The sequence below is a fragment of the Narcine bancroftii genome, chromosome 1, assembly GCF_036971445.1.
Source record: "Narcine bancroftii isolate sNarBan1 chromosome 1, sNarBan1.hap1, whole genome shotgun sequence".
Classification (NCBI taxonomy): Eukaryota; Metazoa; Chordata; class Chondrichthyes; order Torpediniformes; family Narcinidae; genus Narcine; species Narcine bancroftii.
Genome location: NC_091469.1, coordinates 28,986,059 through 29,001,154, shown reverse-complemented (window position 1 = coordinate 29,001,154; position 15,096 = coordinate 28,986,059). Strand labels below are relative to the sequence as shown.

The 15,096-nt window shown below is 38.9% G+C and overlaps 1 protein-coding gene across 3 annotated transcripts in view; it reads right to left on the bottom strand.

The window, feature by feature from the left end:
* hsdl2 (hydroxysteroid dehydrogenase like 2) overlaps nt 1–15,096 on the bottom strand; it is a 206,458-nt gene that overhangs the window by 125,783 nt on the left and 65,579 nt on the right. For all 3 annotated transcript variants that reach the window (XM_069923120.1, XM_069923132.1, XM_069923126.1), the window contains exons 3-4: nt 9,494–9,592; nt 1,968–2,082 (exon numbers count right to left, since the gene is read on the bottom strand). In XM_069923120.1, coding sequence (XP_069779221.1) covers nt 1,968–2,082; nt 9,494–9,592 — 214 coding nt within the window. The remainder of the gene's footprint in view (nt 1–1,967; nt 2,083–9,493; nt 9,593–15,096) is intronic.

Genomic DNA, 15,096 nt, shown 5'->3' with positions numbered 1-15,096 from the left:
AGTTAAGCCAAATATCAAAGAAACTTGCATTGCCTTGATTATCATGAGTTGACAAAGAGAGAACACATCTAACTCAGCCACAACAGAATTCAATAGATAAATGTTATTCAACAGGCAGCCCAGGGTTAAAGGGGTGTAATTTGATCAGAACTGATCTGGAATGTGATTATGGATTTGAATGTAATTTAAGCAAATCAAATGAGAAAATATGAGTATCAGTCTTGTGCACAAGCATAAAATGATCATTGGGAGCTGTCTACCTACTGTGACAGATTATGTTATATTTTATATTGTATATAGATATGTTTTAAAGGAGATAAATGTAGCAGGTTTTTTTAAAGTGTTTAGGTCACATACAAACACTTCAAAACAGATCTCATTTAAAATGCCAGAGCTCTGCTCAAGCCAGACAGTCCAGGCTCTGGATGCCTTTGCAAAAACTTTGAAAAGTGCCTATAAGGACTTCACAAGCAGGTGCTAATTGGACATGTTGCGGAGTAATAGATTATTGTTTAAGGAAGCAACAGATGAACGAACTTAGAAGATTGGGTCCGGTGCCACAGTCTTGAGTGCAGTATGCTGTTCTAAGAGGGTCATGTGGTTTTCTCAGAGAGAGAGAGAGAGAGAGAGAGAGAGAGAGAGAGAGAATGAGAGAGAGAGAATGAGAATACTCAGTTCTGCAGTTAAGCAGCAGCAGTTTGGAATCAAACAGGACAAGCTGGCAAGCTTGTGGAAAAACCCCATTTTGAAGACAGGTTGTGATTTCTTAGTTCAGCCTGTTCAAAGCCCTTGTGGTCCATAAAGAGGAGTTGGCTGGCTGTGTGGTTTTTCACCTGAGATAAGGGAAGCAGAAAACGAACTCTGTGGTAACCTGAAAGAAAGAGGTTATCATCTGGAAAACCCTGATGGGACAAGTTTCTTCAGCAAGTCGCTGAAGTGGCTGATCTGAAGGAATCAGTTGTGGGTGTCCAACGAGCAACAAATCTCTCTCTGAAACTAACAAGAACCTTCCTGAGCTGTGACTATTTACCTTTAAAGCACCAAAGCCTGGTGAAGGTTCATAAATGTTAAGTTCTGTGCACAGTATAAGAATTGCCTGATACCAGTGAACTTGGTGGAATGCGAAGAGAGATTGGACTGTGAATCAAATAACTTTTCTGAACTTATACACAGATTACATACATGTGCACTTAGAATTAGAAAGGGGTTAAGTTAATAGTAATGAGTTAAGAGTTTGATCCTGTTTTTATGTTTAAAAAACATTGAAATTATCTTTTGTTAAAGTAACCATTTGTTTTTACTGCTGGGTTTTGGGCCCATAACATTACTTTTTAGTTCAAAAAAAAGGGGAAGCGAAAAGATAAGTATCAACTTGTTTTAAGAGTGGTACAAAAATTTTGCAGATGCTGGAATTTGAAGCAAAAAAAAAGCTCTTAGAGGAACCCAGTGGGTCAGGAAGCATCTGTGGAAGTAAAAGGATGGTTCATGTTTCAGTCCCAACATGCTGAGTTCCTCTGATAGCTCATTTTTTGAACTTATTTTAACATCAATCGGATTTAAAATGTTTCTGCATCAGTCCAAGATCTTGCCCCACCTGTCAATCTGTACACCTTCCAAAATGTTGGGTTTTTGTGCAATCTGATAGTCAACATTTTATCACTCCCTTCAAATGTCAAGGTCCCAAACTTTCTTTTTCTGAAAGAATCACTCGACCTCCAAAATGATTCTTAAAATTCAACCTGCTTTTGATCCAATATTCATATTAGTCCCTTCATATTAACTTTACATTTTTTGCTAGAGTCCAAAAACATGTACAACCCAGTTTGTTAGAAATGCAACTGTAAATGACACTTCCTCAAATAAAAACACACACAATCTTTTCCTTTAACAAAATACTTTCCAAAAACATATCCCAGCATCCAGTACAAACATCGAAAGATTATTGTTTATCTATGAATTATACATACGTTAGGTAGGTACCCCTGCTGTTGACACTCATCATGAGGTCCACTTTCTTCATTGGCGTGTCCAATGTACCAGTCAGGTTTATGGCACTGGCATTATTTATCAAAATATCTATCCCTGTGGAGAGAAAAAAAGGTCAGTGAATAATCTTCAAAGCGCTAGTCTTTTTTCAGTCCAACTACTTTGACCAGCACTTCAGCAGAATCAGAGGGATGAGGGATACAAGTCTACTTTGACCAGCAATGCTCTCCAATATCACTGTTCACATAAAGGACTACATATACCACCAATCCTCCTAGAATGAGATCACCTCTATCATTCAGACAATGGAGCTCAGTGGCAGGAATGCAAAAAAAAAATCAATTGGCTTGAGGAATTGCTTACAAGGGCATTAAAAAAAAATCCCAGGAGGCCTCTTAAGAAACAGGAAACAGCTGGCATTTTGGTCAACATTTATCTCCATTAACACAATCTGACAATTTAAATATTTGTACTTTGATTAAATACTTAACTTTTAATCTTATAGATTTGAGAACAAAACACAACTTACTCAGAAAGGTTATGGTACACAGGAAGAAACTTTAAATTTGCTTATTTATCTATTTGATTGACCTCAAAAGATGCTACATAATCAGATCACCTGCCATCAATGCACAGAAAATTGACATGAGAAAGAAAGACTTGTGTTGGTTTAGCACCTTACATAACAATAGGACATCCAAAGTGATTTACAACCAATTGAGACATTTTGAAGTGGAATCACGATTTTGTAATCTGGGGTAGTAACAGAAAATGGTACTCAGCAAGCTCCTTAAAAAGGAATGGAACTATCGTTTTTTTTGTATTGCCTGGGGAATAGTTATTAGCCGAGGGAGAGAGGCCAGTTTGTCATGAAGTTCCCAAAAAGAATTCATGTGAGTAACACTGAGGTATCTGGACATCTGACATCTGAACTGGGGGGGGGGGGGGGGGGGGCAAATGGGAAGCTCAAGAAAAACTTGGAGTCACAAGACCAAAAAATGCGAGGGTTTGCTCAAAATGGTTGCAATCATTTGCCCTACCCATTGATTGTCAAAGCAGTGTCACAGAGACTTAGGTAATGAGAACATTCATGTTGTTGTACCACCAAACAACACTGAAGAACCCCAAACATTGACACTGTGAATGTTGAGATTAAGAGGAACAAGTCTTATTTGGCATCAAACCTGTCTCAGATAGAGACGAGACTGCCAATAATCAGAAACCAACAAGCAAAATGGACAAAGCAGCTAGTCGTAAAATATGGAAAGAAGGGGAGGATGGGTGATAAGTAAAGGGTAAGAGGTTGTGAGGGAATGGCCCAGATTATACTTCTCTTCAGCCAGCAGTTCCAGATGGAACTCTCAGACACAGCATTGCATGGGTGAGCACAATACTCACTTGCATGCCTGAAAGCTGAGGAGGGATAGTACAAAATGTTCTGGAATGAGTTCCTTTGAACTAGTGGACAGGACATGAAATCCAGATGCATCATATTCAAGCCAAATTAGAGGGTTTGGTGTGCTTCAAATCCATCATCTCGGATTTCTGTCTCCTTGTCTCAATGAAGTCATGTAACATGGTTAGCGCAACATTATTACAGAGCTAGCAACCAAGGTTCAAAACCGCCACTGTTGAAAGGAGTTTGTATGGTCTCCCTGTGTCTACACGGGCTTCCTCAGGGTACTGCAGTTTCCTCCCACCCTCCAAAAACGTGTGGGGCTTGTAGGTTAATTGGTGTATTTGGGCAGCACGGACTTGTGGGCCCAAAGGGCCTGTTACTGTGCTACATGTCTAAAAGATGTCAAACTGGATGGAAAAGCCAAATAGTTGAAGTTGCTTTTTCAAATTAACATATCTAAATAACAGCAGGTTTTTGAATATTTAAAATATTTTTAAGATTATTTATGATTGGATTGTCCTCAAAGACCATTAAAAAGAATTTGATAGCATAAGCTGTCAAGGGAAGGGCCTCAGAATCTGTTACTGATGCCAAACTGTTACTTGCAGATCACTTTGGAGGACAGATGCAAGACTTCCAGTTAAAATTGAACATGCAGGGTGGCTGCAGGGATCAGACGGATGGAAAGCTTCGCCAGTGTGCCAGCTCAAGCACAGAACCGTCCATGTGGTTAAGGCAAGAACTTGTGTCTCCTATACTCTTCAATTAATTCTAATGTAAGAATCGTATTCAAAATGGTTTTTCTCGTGAAAAGTCTCTGCACAGTGAGGTGAGCTCTGTGCCTTCTGGGCTGTAAATCATGGCGAGATTATCCCTGATGGCTGTGTGCTCCTGTATTTGATCTTTGCTCACAAACTTAGGGCATTCCAACATTGCAAATATAGGTTCCCTCCTAAATGTTTAGTCTCCTGTCTGAAAAATTCTGTAACGCACCTTGGAACAATTTACTGCATTAAAGGTGCTGCCTGAAGCCAAGGTTACATTTTTGATGCTTGAGCACATGCCTCCACTTGTTGAAAGTAGATGTTAAAAAAGGTGAAGACAGAATAGGCATAAGTACATGTTTCATACTTGTACTGAAAATACAACTTTTGGTGGAAGGATATTGAGAATCCTAACATTTGAAGATGCTCAACTCCAAAATAAAAACAAATATTCAAAAACCATTATCCCATTATGTCAAATTAACACAAATCATCCAAGTCTTCATTTTTGCAAAATTTAGGTCACTGTTTGGCTCTTAACAACACAGGTGAACAAGATTCAAAGCTCAAGGGTACAAATTTTAAAATGCATCCAATACAAATCAAACAAGAATATACAGCACAGAAAAAGACCTTTCATTTTGCCCTTGCCTATTCCACATAGAAAACACTGACTATAAACAATGCCCATTCCTTTACAGCTCTACAAAAATGTCCTCATCCAAAAATACCAGATAGTACATATTGAAATTAAGAATACAACCTGCTGAAAAATCAAAGAAACAACACTAAGGATCATGCTTGAAGATTCATTAAAACAACAGATCTCCTGTAAGCACATAATCCATGAATTTCACATAAATTTTGAATATAAAAGTATTGCTTTTTTATATTGCAATAAAAGATAATATGCACTATGATTTTTTTTTTTAACAGACATTATTACTGGTAATTTTAAAAAATCTTCACCAAATGTGAGAGTATTTACTTCCTGAAAATTGGATGTTTTCAGGCTGGAGATCTTCCATTGCACCAGACAGTATCCTTGATTCTCCTTAATGCCAGAAGTTATTTTCAAAATACCACTACCAAGTACATACAATTTGTATCCAGGACAACACACAACAGGAAAGGTTTTGTTTTCTTTTACCTACGATCTTTGGTTTGATAAGATTGAGTGCACGAGTTGGGAAGTCATGTTACAGCTGTACAAGATGTTAATAAGGCCACCACATTTGGAATACTGAGTGCAGTTTTGGTCTGCTTTTTATAGGAAGGATGTCATTAAACTGGAAAGGTTGCAAAAAAGATTCATGAGGATGTTACCTAGACTAGAGGGTTTGGGTTAGAAGGAATGGACTTTTAGACCTGGGATGCAAGAGGTTGACTTTATGGAGGTGTACAAAATCATGATGGATATTTGGTCAGTCTTTTCCCAGAATGAAACTAGAGAGCTTAGGTTTAAGGTGAGAGAATAGGAAGATTTAAAATAGATCTGAGGGCAACTTCTTCCACACAGAAGGTGGGGGTATAGTTGAATGTGCTGCCAGAGGAAGTAGTAGAAGTGGGTATAATTGCAACACTTGAGAGGGATCTGGACCAGCTGGAAAAATGAGCTGAAAAATGGCAGATGAAATTTAATGGAGACAAGTGTGAGGTGTTGTATTTTGGAAGGCCAAACCAAGGTTGGACATACACAGTAAATAGTTGGGCACTGAGGAGTGTGGTAAAACAGAGGAATCTAGGAATGTAGATACATAATTCCCCAAAAGTGGCATCACAGGTAGATAGGGTTGTAAAGAAAGCTTTTGGCATATTGGCCTTCATAAATCAAATTATTGAGTGCAGGAATTGGGATGTTATAGTAAAGCTGTACAAGACATTAGTGAGGCCAAATTTGGAGTACTGTGTGCAGTTTTGGACACCTAACTACAGAAAAGATTTCAATAAGATTGAAAAAGTGCACAGAAGATTTACTAGGATGATGCCAGTACTTCAGGAACTGAGTTTTAAGGAAAGGTAAAACAGGTTAGGATTTTATTCCCTGAAGTGTAGAAGAATGAAGGGAGATTTGATAGCGGTATACAAAATTATGATAGAGTATTGTATAGATAGAGTAAAGGCAAGTAGGCTTTTTCCACTGAGTAAAAACACATCAAAATGCTGGAGGAACTCAGCCCGTCTTTCAGTGTCCATTGGAGACAAAGATATACTGCCCACGTTTTGAGCCTGAGGAATTCTTATTCTTTGAAGAAGGGCTTGGGCCCAAAATATCAGCAATATATCTTTGTCTCCTATGGATGCAGAAGACCAGCTGAGTTCCTCCAGCATTTCATTCTGTTTATACTTCAATCACAGCATCTGCAAACTTTTGTGCTTCACTTTTTCCACTGAGGTTAGGTGAGTTAATGGTGACAGGAGAAAAGTTTAGGGGGAAACATTAGGGAAAAAATTCTTCACAGAGTGGAGCGTGTGTGGAACAAGCTGTCAGCTGAAGTGGTGAATAAAGGCTCAATTTACACATTTAAGAAAAATATGGACAGGTACATGGATGGGAGGGGTACAGCGGTCTATGGACTGGGTGCAAGTCAGTGGGATGAGGCAGAATAAAAGTTCAGTACAGACTAGAAGGCCTGAATGGGCTGTTTTCTGTGGTGTCATGTTCTATGGTTTTAGAAAGCACTTGGACAGGTACGTGAATGGAAAAGGACAAGAGGACCTATACACTGGAGTCTGCCAGACAGCTACTATGGCCTGCCCTCAAATTAATTAAAATGACAGCTGACTGGACATCATTTTCCCAATCCTTATTCAATTGCTTTAAAATCTAAACACATCACAGTTACATTCAATGCTTTTTGAACAGCTATCTTTGCACACCTCTGCAATGATCCTGGTTTTATTTTTATTTTTTTATTTTTTATTTTTCACGCTATGAACCATACTGACCAAAATACACACAAACATTTCCCTCTTGAATATACACAGTGTCATTTTCTCCCCTTTCCCCCCCCCTTCCCTCCCTCCTTCACTCCCCCTCCCCACCCACTCAACATTCAACATATATGACACATTAAACAATGTAATCACGCAAAGAAAATAAACAAGAAATTTGTGTCATCTACTTTTACACACTGGGTCAGTTCATTTTGTCTTCTTCTCCTTCTGTCATTTTAGGTGGTGGAGGTCCGCGGTAGGACTTGTCTGTTGTGTTCCATGTACGGTTCCCAAATTTGTTCGAATACCGTGATGTTATTTCTTAAAATATATGTTATTTTTTCCAATGGAATGCATTTATTCATTTCTATATACCATTGCTGTATTCTTAACCTATCTTCTAATTTCCAGGTTGACATAATACATTTTTTGGCTACAGATAAGGCTATCATCATAAATCTTTTTTGTGCTCCATCCAAATCCAGTCCAAGTTATTTATTTCTTATATTACTTAGAAGAAAGATCTCTGGATTTTTTGTATGTTGCTTTTTGTGATTTTATTTAATACCTGGTTTAGATCTTCCCAAAACTTTTCCACTTTCTCACATGCCCAAATTGCATGTACTGTTGTTCCTGTTGCCTTCTTGCAGCGAAAACATCTGTCTGATACTGTTGGGTCCCATTTATTTTACTTTTGGGGCTTGGTATAGCCTGTGTAACCAATTATATTGTATCATGCGTAACCTCGCGTTTATTGTATTTCTCATAGTTCCGGAGCATAGCTTTTCCCATGTTTCATTCTTTATCTTTAGATCTTGTTCCTATTTTTCTTTGGGTTTACAGCTTGTTTCCTCGTTCTCTTTCTCTTGCAGTTTGATGTACATGTTTGTTATAAATCTTTTGATTATCATTGTGTCTGTAATCACATATTCAAAATTGCTTTCTTCTGGTAACCTCAGCCTGCTTCCCAATTTGTCCTTCAAGTAAGTTTTCAGTTGGTGGTATGCAAACATTGTACTGTGAGTTATACCATATTTGTCCTTCATTTGTTCAAAAGATAATAATTTATTTCCCGAAAAACAATTTTCTATTCTTTTGATCCCATTCTCTCCCATTCTCTAAAGGAAAGGTTATCTATTGTGAAAGTTGATTTTGCATCAATATTAATTTTGGTAGTTGATAATTTGTTTTATTCCTTTCTATGTGAATCTTCTTCCAAATGTTGAGCAGATGGTGCAGTACTGGTGAATTCCTATGTTGCACCAGCTTTTCATCCCACTTATAAAGTATATGTTCAGATACCTTATCCCCTATTTTATCTAGCTCTAATCTGGTCCAATCTGGTTTTTCCCTTGTTTGATAAAAATCTGATAGGTATCTTAATTGTGCTGCTCTATAATAATTCTTAAAGTTTGGTAGCTGTAAGCCCCTTTGTTTGTACCATTCTGTTAATTTATCTAGCGCTATCCTCGGTTTCCCCCCTTTCCATAAGAATTTCCTTATTATTTTCTTGAGCTCCTTGAAGAATTTCTCTGTTAGGTGAATTGGTAACGATTGGAATAGGTATTGTATCCTTGGGAAGGTATTCATTTTAATGCAATTTACCCTTCCTATCAGTGTTAGTGGTAAGTCTTTCCAATGTTCTAAGTCGTCTTGTAATTTCTTCATTAATGGCTGATAATTTAGTTTGTATAGATGGCCTAGATTATTATCTAGTTGTATACCTAGATATCAGATTGCTTGTGTTTGCCATCTAAATGGTGATTATTTCTTAAACTTTGTGAAATCCGCATTATTCATTGGCATCGCTTCTCTTTTATTTGTGTTGATCTTGTACCCCGATACTTCTCCATATTCCTTCAATTTCTTATGTAATTCTTTTATTGATATTTCTGGTTCTGTTAAGTATACTATGACATCATCTGCAAATAGACTGATTTTATATTCCTTCTCTTTTATTTTTATCCCTCTTATTTTATTTTCTGTTCTTATCAGTTCTAGCAGTGGTTCTATAGCTAATGTGAACAGTGAGGGAGATAGTGGACATCCCTGCCTAGTTGACCTGCTTAATTTAAATTGGCTTGATATATATCCATTTACTGTCACCTTTGCCAATGGTCCCTTATATAATGCTTTAATCCGATCCTGGTTTTATTTTTGATGTCATATAGCTGCACTGGAAATACAGAATGCCAGGCTGATTCTGGAACACTGGGAGGAATGTTTTGGAAGCTATACATTAGGAAGAAGGTATAAGTGAAATGTAGTCTTTGCATCACAGCGATACTGCAGCTCAGAACAGTCTGCCCTTTGATTAACCCGCTGAGAGTTTAACTGAGGGCTTCATGAAGACAAATGTCATCATGTCCACCAGCTTGCCATATCCAAGTCATTGAACCAACTATACCTCCAAAGGTCTTCACTGCATTCCTGACTGCCTCGCTGATTTGCTGCTCATCTCGCACGTCAACCAGACATGGCAAAGCCTTGCCTCCAACAGCTTCAACTGAAAAAAGGAAAATCAAGTTTAATCAGACAAATCTGATGAGATCAATTGACAGCAACGGGCAAGGCAATTTTTTAATCAAAATAAAACAATTGCCAAGCAAAACACAGCATACACATTACACTTTCTAAAGGAAGGTGGATGGGTGCTGGTGGCGATTGAGCCATTACTTACTGACAACATTCATTCATCACTTCAACTGCTTTGATTAATTTGCCAAAGTATCAACAGGCTCAAGCTTCATTGTCAAGTAAGTGAAATGAGGTGGAATGAATGGGTTTTGGGCTGTTGCTAAAATTACATCGGGTTCATCCCTTTGATGGAAGTGATGTGGATGGGGATGGCACTGTACATACAATTCTAAAGATTTTGTGTTCGCACTCTAGCTTAAAAACATGGCAGAGCTCTCTGCAATGCATATGCATCACCTTATTCATAACATTTGGTGATTCTTCTCACAAAACTAGAGTTCAAAATTTAACAGCAGTAACTAGTTCATAGTTCTGATCCTTTGGCTGCAGCAGATGCTCAAGGTGTCATGTGCTTTATAACTATTTAGGTACTTACAACCAATTATCTAAGTATCATTGTTGTAATATATGGCAGTCAACTTGTGCACAACAAGATCCCACAAAGAGTAAAGAGCAAATAATGTGTTTTTACTCTTCGGTTGTTTGAGAAATAAAGATTAGGACACCTGGGAGAACCCCAGTGTTCGGAAAGAACTTTACAGTAGAAGAAAAAAAATACATCAATGACCATGGAGAAAAAGAATGTAAAGTAATGTAATAGTGTTGCAGGTTAAAAGTTCCCAGGTGACAAGTTTACTGTGAAGAATTGCCTGGGATTCATCTCGTCTATCAGTGTGGATGTTAAGATGCTAATTAGCAGCAAATAGTGACAAGTTAAATGTCAATTTTCCAATTCGGGGTTGCAACAGGGATCATCAAATTTGTGGCATCAACTTTTCTTCCAATTTATATTCATTTCTTGGATGAATGGATTGAATATACTGCAGCCAGATTTGCTGTTCACACAAAATATAGGTAAGTTAGCAAGTTCCAAGCACACGAAGATCTTGAAGAGGGATACAAGAAGGTTAAGTAAGTGGGCAAGAAAACAAAATGGATATAATGTAAAATGAACTAGCTGAAAGGAAGGATGAAAAATCAAATTATGACTCAAAGTTGCACTAGAAAACTTGGAAATACAAAAGGATCTGGAGATAACAATGAATGAAACAACACATTGTCATACAGTTTGGCAAAAAAGTTAAAACTAATGCAAGGTTGACCAATGTTAGTGGGTGTGAAACATAAAAGTTGGAAAGTTTTGATGCAACCTCACAATGTACGAAAGAATGAGATTGCACCGGAAGCATCAGACAGTTTTGGTCTCCAAATGCAAGGATGCTACATTGGAAACAATGCTCCCTTGATTGATTCCTGGATGAAGGAGTTGTCATAATAAGGAAGGTTGTGCAACTTCAGCTGTGCTCACTGGGGCTGCAAAATAAAAGGAGCCATCTGATTGAAACAAACAAGTTACTGAGGGTAATTGACAGTTGACACTGAGGTGATCTAACCTGGCGACCATTTATTCAATATTTTCATTTGTGGTGAGTTGATCTGGCTCTGTTTTCTTTTTATGATTATGTATGATAATTGGGCTGTTAGATGAGATCGGAGTGATCGGCGTGATTTAGCTATATCGGCAGGTTTTTTTTAAAGTTTTTAATTCAGATTTGTTTTTTCTTCCTTTTTGGGGTTTTTTTTCTCTCTTTTTTTTATATATTTTTATTAATTATATCATTTTTTTTAGAGATAGTTCATACTCTAAACTGATCTAAAATTTTTTTTATGATATATTTTTTTTCTGCAATATTATTGTTTAATATCTCTGTATTAATTCGTTATTTACCATGTATTTTTCATATCTCTTTGAACTGTATGTGTTTATAAATTATAATAATAATAAAAAGATTGGAAAAGAAAGACACTGAGGTGATGTTTCTTCCACCCCCCACCGCGCCCCCCCATGTGAAGTTATCTAACAACTCGGGGGGATTATTCTTTTTAGATACAAATGGGAATAAAAATAAATTTCTTCTCCCAAATATGTGATAAATTTTTGAAATCCTTAACCCCAGAAAACTTGGAGGTAGAGCAAAGGCAGAGGGGGATATGGGCAAGGAAGGTGATGTTGTGGCCAAGATTTTAATCAGCCATTGTGCTACACCTTTCACATTTCCACCATCTGAAGTTTTTGCTTAGCTTATCAATCCGTGCACTTTTAGAAAACATACGGGGTTTGTAGATTAATTGGTGTTTCTGGGTAGCAAGGGCTTGTGGGCCGGAAGGGGCTTGCTACCAGACTGTATCTCTAAATTTATAAAAGATAAATTAAATTCCTGATTCAGTTCTGATTCAACTTATTGGTCTCTCCCGATGGATGCTACCCGAACGACCAGACTTCCACAAATATTCTGACATTTCCAGCAACTGCTGTGATCTTCATCTCAATTCCAGCAAAGTTTGTTCCTCCCTCGCTCTACACCTCCTTTAGACAAGTTAGCTGATCTTAAAAAGCCTTCAGCACCCCTTCTAATTGACTGCAATCTATATGCTTTGTCTCCATTTCTCATGGACATTTGCTTTTTAATTTAAAAGAAACAGCACAGTAACAGATCCTTTAACCCCATGAGCCCATTCCACACCCAACTGACCTACAACCCCCGGTATGTTTTGATCAGGAAATTGGAGCACCTGGAGGAAACCCATGCAGACATGGGGAGAAAATACAAACTCCTGACAGACAGTATGGGTTCAAACCCAGCCCACTGGTGCGGTAACAGCATTGCACTAACGACTTCACTAACTGTGCGGCCCTCTTTATTTTGTCTAATTCCTTTCCCCTTCTCTCTTATCTGAAATACGGCAGTTTCCCACAATTACCCAGTCCTGAAGAAAGGCCATTGATTGGAAACATTAGTTTGGTCTCTCTCCCTCTCCACAAATAGTGTTTTTTGAATATTTTCTCCCCAGAGATTTTCAGCTTCAGCAGATTCTTTGCTTTTAAAGGTGAAATAACCGAGAAAGTGAAAGGAATTGATTTTGCTGAGGTGCAAAATGGAACAGTGGAAGTGGCTTGTAAGAATTATCAAAGCCCAACAGCCTGGTGTAACAAACAAGAGGGGATCTCCGAAGCGGATAGTTTGCTATGCGGAGAACTTCTGCTGTTTGTGTCACTCCAGCATGTTCGCATCATCTTGGATGCTTTCTCTTCTGTGAAGACAAGTCAATGAAGATGTTACGATTTTTCCAAGGAGACAAAGAGAATTATTTTTGCCTTGACAGAACTCACAGAATGCCTATTTCAGGAATTTGATACCTCCGGGCAGGCGATATGATCTGTCCTATGAAGCTGGCTGGATGTGATCACACACACCCAGACATTAGGATTTGGCCCAAGAAAATACTAAAATTACTTCACTTATTAAGACAATCAATTTAGAGAAATTTATACAGACAACATTAGTTTTATTTTTTTCCAGTTCTTTTAAACACCTACTACACAAATGATAATGAATGGCATTTTGAAGCCAATTCGAATGTAGTCAAGTTTATTGTCATCTGATTGTACAAGTACAACCCAGCGAAACAGCGTTCTCCAGTCCTCAGTGCAAAACATGCAGACACTTAACCAGACACAACACACTTACTGAAAAACAATATATATGCATGACAAGTATTTCATCTATACAAATAAATAAATAGATTTTGTTTCATGTATACTAAAGTCCCAGATGGTTAGTGTGAGCAGTTCCTTTGGTTGTTCAGTATTCTCATTGCCCATGGGAAGAAGCTGTTCCTCAGACTGGTGGTGCTGGCTCTGATACTCCTGTATCTCTTCCCCATTGAGAGCTGCTGAAAGATGCAGTGTGTAGGGTGGAAGGGGTCCTCAATGATTTTGCACACCCTCTTCAGACAATGATCCTGTTAGATCACATCAATGGGGGGGGGGATGGAGGTAGATTCCAGTGAACTTCTCTGCCACTCTTATAGTCCTAATGGGTTGACCGCCAATCTATTTCTCTGTAGCAACCTTACCACACTGTGATGCAGCCAGCCAGGACACACTTGATACACCACCTTTAATAGTGGCCAGTAGCCTTGCCATGTTCAGTCTTCTTTGGAAGTACAGTTGCTGTTGCACCTTCCTGACAAATGAGGCGATATTGAGTGTCCATGATAGGTCATTAATTAAATGACCGCCAAGAAACCTGGTATTCTCCACTCCCTCTCCAACAGAGTTGTTGAGAATTGTTCCTGGACCTCCAAAAGTCCACAATAATCTCCTGCGTCTCGTCCACATTGAGATACAGGTTGTTATTCTCGCACCATTTTGTGAGATTTTCTACCTCTTCTTTGTAGCGCAACTCATCATTGTTGTTGATAACACAACAGTAGTTGGGCTCATCAGCAAACTTAATGACACCATTGGAGCTGGATCTGGCGATGTAGTCGTGAGTCAGTAGTGTGAACAGAAGCAGGCTGAGCACACAGCCCTGAGGTGCGCCAGTGCAACGGTGCTTGGCGTTCTGCTACCAATCCAGATGGAGTGTGGTCTTTCCATTGGGAAGTCCATGATCTAGTTAACCAGTTAGAGAGGGTGTTGAATCCCATCAAGGACAGCTTCTCCACCAGCCTTGGAATGATCATATTAAACGGTGAATGAAGTCAATGAACAGCAGCCTGGCGTATCAGCCATTATTCTCCAGATGGATCAGGATGAGAGAAGGGACAAGGCTATAGCATCTTCTGTGGATCAGGTTCTTATACAAGTGAACCGAAATGGGTCCAACATCTCTGAGACTTGTGCTTTGATGAGTTCCATCACCAGATGCTCAAAGCATTTCATAATGGTGGAGGTCAGCGTCATTGAGGCCTGTTATTGTTGCCCTCTTAAGTACCAGGATGACGGTGACTGTCTTGAACCTTGTGGGAATGATGGACTGCTGCAGTGAAGTGTTGAAGATGTCCGTGAAGAATTCTATCAATTGGTCTGCATGGTCCTTCAGTACCTGACCAGGTATGTTGTCTGGTCCCGCCACCTTGTGTGAGTTCATCTTGGAATGGGTTCTCCTCACCTCGGCCGTGGCTCTGCAGGGTCCTGTTCATCATTAGGACACAGAGCTTTCTTTGGCATCATTCTGTTCTTTTCATCAAACCATGCATAGAAAATGTTCAGTCTGTCTGGAAGGGAGGTGTAATTGTCCTTAACTTACAAGGTTGACTTGTAATCCATGAAAGTCTTGATCCCTTCCCACATGCACCTTGTGTCGCCAGTGTAGCACAGCTGTCTGTCGATCTTCTATGCATACCCCCACTTTGCCTTCCGGATTACATGGAACTTTCTGCCCTGGCTGATCTTAGTGCCATCCTATCCCGTCCTGAAGGCAGCATCACGAGCTCTGAGAAGTGCCAGGACTGCTGCATCCAACC